General features: G+C 55.9%; 2 protein-coding genes across 2 annotated transcripts in view; one reads left to right on the plus strand and one right to left on the minus strand.

Moving 5' to 3' along the window:
• Positions 1-1,847: 1,847 nt before the first annotated feature.
• Positions 1,848-2,750, minus strand: SPRG_11160 (hypothetical protein; the record flags this gene model as incomplete). Its single annotated transcript, XM_012350634.1, has 1 exon — positions 1,848-2,750. The coding sequence occupies one exon, from the start codon at positions 2,748-2,750 to the stop codon at positions 1,848-1,850; it is 903 nt and encodes a 300-aa protein (XP_012206024.1).
• A 2,624-nt stretch (positions 2,751-5,374) lies between these two features.
• SPRG_20981 (hypothetical protein) overlaps positions 5,375-5,807 on the plus strand; it is a gene marked incomplete at both ends in the record, with an annotated part of 1,225 nt that continues 792 nt past the window's right edge. Inside the window, one exon of the mRNA XM_012350680.1 lies at positions 5,375-5,796. Coding sequence (XP_012206070.1) covers positions 5,375-5,796 — 422 coding nt within the window. The remainder of the gene's footprint in view (positions 5,797-5,807) is intronic.

Raw genomic sequence — 5,807 nt, forward strand, 5'->3', positions numbered from 1 at the left:
GCGTCGCAGCACTGCTTGAGCATGTTGCCAAAGTCGCCGGTGGTTTTGAAGTTGGACATGTCGCTGCCGGCAAAGTCCGTGTTCCACTCGGGCGCGCCGCAGGTCCGGGCGTAGGTCATGGCCATTGCAGCCAGGAGCACCGTCGTCGTGAGCAGCTGCATGATATTCGTGGTGGTGGTGTCGATGGAGTTGCGAGCAAATCGGTAAATGAATGCAAGCGTTGCTACTGCTGGACTGCGAGGCGGAGTCTTGCATCTAAAAACGATGGGAAAAGGGTGGAATAAGGACAGCGTCGAGGCGCCGACGTCACTTCTTGCTCGGTCGCTTGACGACTACCATCCGTCAACGACGCAGATCGTGGTCGGAGAGGCTACCTGTTACGTCGAGGAAGGATCCTTGAGCCACACGTGGATCGGATTGGCTGAATGAAATCTCGAAAGGCGTTTGATTGGCTCGTTTTACGACGAGCGATCGCCGTCCATACTTTCGACCTCTCCGAGCGCCACGTCATTGTCATATGATATGCCGTTGGAATCGATGGTACTGCACCGGGGCAGTTGCAGGGACTTTGGGTGGCAGTGATCTGCACGCGCTGGGATCACGGATGACAGACCGTGCTCTATCTAATTGGCTGCAAGTGGCGATGGCGACCGCAGTCGCAAGCCAGTAGCTTGGGTGGTGTTGCAGTTGCGGCGGCCTCGTTGAAGTTGCGAAAGCGATCTTATATTGTGCACTTCCTCGTATCCGCCGCATCCGGACGGACGCCAAATTTCCTGTCATTCCCACGGCCAAGTCAACACCAAAGAAGATATGCATCGCTCCTGAGAACACGAGCGTTCCAACACCAACGAGTACCTTCTACCAAGGACATTTCTGGCCGTCGTCACCCATTTGACAACGAGCGCATGGCCAACAAGTACCTGGCAGAAGGAGAGAGGACAACAATCCATCGCAGGTTTTGCGAGTACACAAGTAGCGGTGATGCATATATCACGCTTCCAGATTCACAATCTGCGCCATCGATGGGACCCAACATATCTTTCACGCAGCATCTGGTCGTTTCGAAATCGACGAGCGTGATGGCGGCCTTGGACTTGTTGCACAAGCAGACGAATGAAGTGCCCCATGTTGTGCGTGATCGAGTGGCCTCGCCTTCTAAAGCACACCAAGCAGTCCGCAACCAGTTGACCAAGACAGCGGGAAGGATCTTAATATCGCTGTGGATGAGGCAGATCGGACTAGTCAAGCAGACGCGGTTGCCCTTCGTATGCAAGAAGATCGTCGTGCCTTGGCCTCGGTTTGAGTTTGAGCGCGCTGGCCCACTTGTCTAGCGCTGGCTTGAGGATTTCGAACGGCAGCGTGTTCAGGCCTGTCGATTTCAGCGCATCTGCATGCAGTTGTAGAACTTCAAGACCGGTACCTCGAGGCGCGCAGCCATGTCCGGCATGAGTCGCATCTTGATTGTCGAGTGGAGAACCTGGGCGACCTCGCGTGCCTTCCCCTTCAACAGCGTGCAGCGACATGCCAAAACCTCTTAAAGAGAGATGTAGACCGGACCATCAGCGTCACGGATCTGGTAGATCGATCGAGTTCCAGCTTCTAGATCGGCCATGACTGCACGTGGTCCGTGGTGCATCGAATGACTTGGACAAGATACCTTTGTCAACACCAACATAGACGTTACTGGTCACACAAGAACCTTGCCGCATGGCGACGGCCTTTCTAGGCAAAACGCCAGTTGATTGGTCTATTGGTTCAAAAACCAAGTTATAAAATCCATTTATGGTTATGCAAACTAGCAAAACATGCAAAAAACGGTACTTTCCAGCCGTGCGGTAGACATTGTCTTACCATGTGACCGTGGGGACAGACGCGGCTCTCGCGCCAACCTTGCTTGAACGCATCCCCGTCGCCGACTTGAGGTAGCAGACGCCTTCAAACAAGACATACGCGTTGCACTGACTGTTCTTCAAGCACGTATCGCAGCACTGGCCGATCATTGCGTTTACATCGCCTGTCGCCTTGAAGTTGGCAATGTCGTTGCCAAAGTAGTCGTAGTCAACTTCGGGGTTGCTGCAGTAGCGGACGCTGGTACCCGGCAGAGGCGGCACGATCGCGGACGTCGCGCCGTTGACTGGCCGCGAGTTGATTGCGACGGTCTTGAGGTAGCAGACGTTGTTGGCGAGCGTGTACGCGCTGCACGTGGCGATGGCCTTGCAACCGTCGCAGCACTGCTTGAGCATGGTGCCAAAGTCGCCGGTCGTACCGAAGTTGGAGATGTCGTTGCCGTAGTAGTCGGTGTTCCAGACCGGTGCGCCGCAGGTGCGGTTGCCCGCCGGCGTCGGAGTAGGCGTCGGTGTCGTCGTCACATATGTCGTCTTGGCCGAGACCACGCCTGGCTTCGCCTTGCGCCCAGCGTCCGACGACTTGAGGTAGCACACGCCGTTGGCCACCGAGAACGCCGTGCACCACCGGGTCTTGCTGCACGCGTTGCAGCACGCTTGGAGCTGGTCGGCTTGGTTGCCCGAGACCGCCACGTTGGAGATATCGTTGCCGTAGTAGTCGACGTTGATCTCCGGCGCCGAGCATGTACTCACTGGCGGCGACGTGCCCGACATGAGCACGGACGTGGCGCCGGTCTTGGGCTGGCGACTGCCGGCGCCCGACTTGAGGTAGCAGACGTTGTCAGCGAGCGTGTAGGCGACGCACGTGCTGCTGGCCGTGCACGCGTCGCAGCACTGCTTGAGCATGTTGCCAAAGTCGCCGGTGGTTTGAAGTTGGGCATGTCGCTGCCGGCAAAGTCCGTGTTCCACTCGGGCGCGCCGCAGGTCCGGGCGTAGGTCATGGCCATTGCAGCCAGGAGCAACAGATCATCGTGAGCAGCTGCCTGCTCTTGGTGGTGGGGGGGGTCGATGGGAGTTGCGAGCAAATCGGGTAAATGAATGCAAGCGTTGCTACTGCTGGACTGCGAGGCGGAGTCTTGCATCTAAAAACGATGGGAAAAGGGTGGAATAAGGACAGCGTCGAGGCGCCGACGTCACTTCTTGCTCGGTCGCTTGACGACTACCATCCGTCAACGACGCAGATCGTGGTCGGAGAGGCTACCTGTTACGTCGAGGAAGGATCCTTGAGCCACACGTGGATCGGATTGGCTGAATGAAATCTCGAAAGGTGTTTGATTGGTGCGTTTTTACGACGAGCGATCGCCGTCCATACATTCGACCTCTGCGCGTGCCACGTCACTGTCATATGATATGCCGTTGGAATGGGTATGGGTGTGCGTGCAGGTGTGCTCGGTCTGGAAGGAGGCAAGGCTGCGAGCATGCTGGGACCCCGTACGTAGAGGTGTTCTCTCTAATTGGCTGCAAGAGGAGCCTGGCTACCTGGCTCTACTCTGGCGACCGCAGTCGCAGTCGCAAGCCCGTGGCTTGGGTGGTGTTGCAGTTGCGGCGGCTTCATTGAAGTAGCGAGAAGGGTCTTCTTCCGCTTCCCCATATCTGATGTATCCGGACAGGCGCCAAATTTCGTGCCATTCCCACGGCCAGCAAACACACGGAAGGAGGAAGGGATTGCGTTTTAGAACCAAAGCGTCCCGACGACACTGTGTGGGCGACCTTCTCCGAACGGGTCGCCGGTTGTTGTCATCTATCCCGCGGCGCGCCCATCGAATGCCCACGGCGTTGCACCAGTGTAGTACATGGTAGGAGGACAATCAGGTTTGCGTGGGATTGTGCGAGTATTTAGCTGCGATGCCCCAACTCATATTGTATCCCATTTTCAGATCCACAACCAGGGCCGTCGTTGGGACCCGGCACTGCGGAGAAGAATCTGTATGTTGATGTTGATAAGATGCGGCTGTGGTTTTGATCCAACACAAATGCCTTCGAAAAAAGCTTTCTACAACATATTCCAGAGCCCATTTCGTGGCCGTTCGTGTCAGTGCCGCCTAGGTTGATGTGCACTTGATATATATAGCGCTACCTGCCGCATGGTGCTTTGGAGCTTAAAACCTAGAGAGGTAGAATACTTGGCGCCACCAAAATATCGTTGGTGCGCTAAACTCTTCTATCGATCAAGCTGGCTCGCACCAAAGACTGACGGTCCTGATGCATCCGCGCAGTGATGCATCCGCGTTTCATAGAATGAGATCACACAACCGTCGACAGCGTTGGGATACGGAAGATAGTGCAGTGGACGACAGGTGTTGAGAGGGACGGGGTCTGACGAGCCGTCGCTCCTTATTTCGCAGCAGTTGTAATGACGCGTCGTATACAGTCAGCATATGCTGCACTGACACGAACGACCACGATGGGTCCATGAATATTTTGCGTGGAGTTTTTCTTTCTCCGCACTGCTGGGTCCCAACGATGGCGCGGATTGTGGATATTGTACCAGGTAGTGTGAGGGTAGTAGTGGGAGAGGGGATGGTGCGAGAAGCTCAATGCGCCATTCCAAGCAAACCTACGATGGGCTGTTTCATTTGCTTCTTTCGCCAGGTACATGTGTGTGTTATACCGTGCCCGTACGCCACTCGATAGAGGATAATACCTCTGAAGAAGGTTGCCCACTCAGTGGTGTTGGAACGCTCATGTTCACAGGAGCGATGCATATCTTCTTTGGTGTTGGCTTGGCCGTGCGAATGACATGAAATTTGGCGTCCGTCCGGATGCGGCGGATATTGGAAGGCGTTAGAATCCTTTTCGCTACTTCAACGAGCCCGCCGCAACTGCAGCACCACCCAAGCTACTGGCTTGCGACTGTGGTCGCCAGATTGGAGCCTGGTAACCAGGCTCTAGTAGCAGCCAATTGCAAAGGACGTTCATCTATCTGTGGTCCCAGTATGCCTGCACCGTTGCCTTCTTCCGGCCCAAGCCCACCACCACACACGTACCCATTCCAACGGCATATCATATGGAAATGACGTGGCAATCGAGGAGGCCGTCAAAAATGGACGGCGATCACTCGTCGTAAAACGAGCCAATCAAAGGCCGTACGATACATTTTCAGCCAATGCGATCCACGTGCAGGCTTGGTTCAATGAAATGAAATGCATCGTGCAACAAGGTACAGTGCGACCACAATCCACACAGATAGGTATCTCGTCGGCGTACCCTCTACCACTTGCGTTGGCGCCACATCACAGAGCACGATCCAAAGCGATTCTGGCCACAAATATCTGTGTCTAATCGTCATCCTACCGACCAAGCAGTGCGTCAATAGTTTTGCCATTCCACCCTTCTTCCTAGCACTTATCGCACTTATCGAAGACTGCGCCCTCGCATCGCAGTCCAACGCCATATACAGTCGACGCTCACATACCGAGTTCATTTTCCGATTTGCTCGCAACTCCATCAGCAGTACCACCACGATTACCATGCAGCTGCTCACGACGACGGTGCTCCTGGCTGCAATGGCCTTCACCACGACATACGCCCGGACCTGCGGCGCGCCCGAGTGGAACACGGACTTTGCCGGCAGCGACATGTCCAACTTTAAAACCACCGGCGACTTTGGCAACATGCTCAAGCAGTGCTGCGACGCGTGCACGGCCAGCAGCACGTGCGTCGCCTACACGCTCGCTGACAACGTCTGCTACCTCAAGTCGGGCGCCGGCAGTCGCCAGCCCAAGACCGGCGCCACGTCCGTGCTCATGTCGGGCACGTCGCCGCCAGTGAGTACATGCTCGGCGCCGGAGATCAACGTCGACTACTACGGCAATGATATCTCCAACGTGGCGGTCTCGGGCAACCAAGTCGACCAGCTCCAAGCGTGCTGCACCGCGTGCAGCAAGACCCGGTGGTGCACGG

This window comes from Saprolegnia parasitica (assembly GCF_000151545.1).
Source record: "Saprolegnia parasitica CBS 223.65 unplaced genomic scaffold supercont2.68, whole genome shotgun sequence".
In the NCBI taxonomy this organism is placed as follows: Eukaryota; Oomycota; class Saprolegniomycetes; order Saprolegniales; family Saprolegniaceae; genus Saprolegnia; species Saprolegnia parasitica.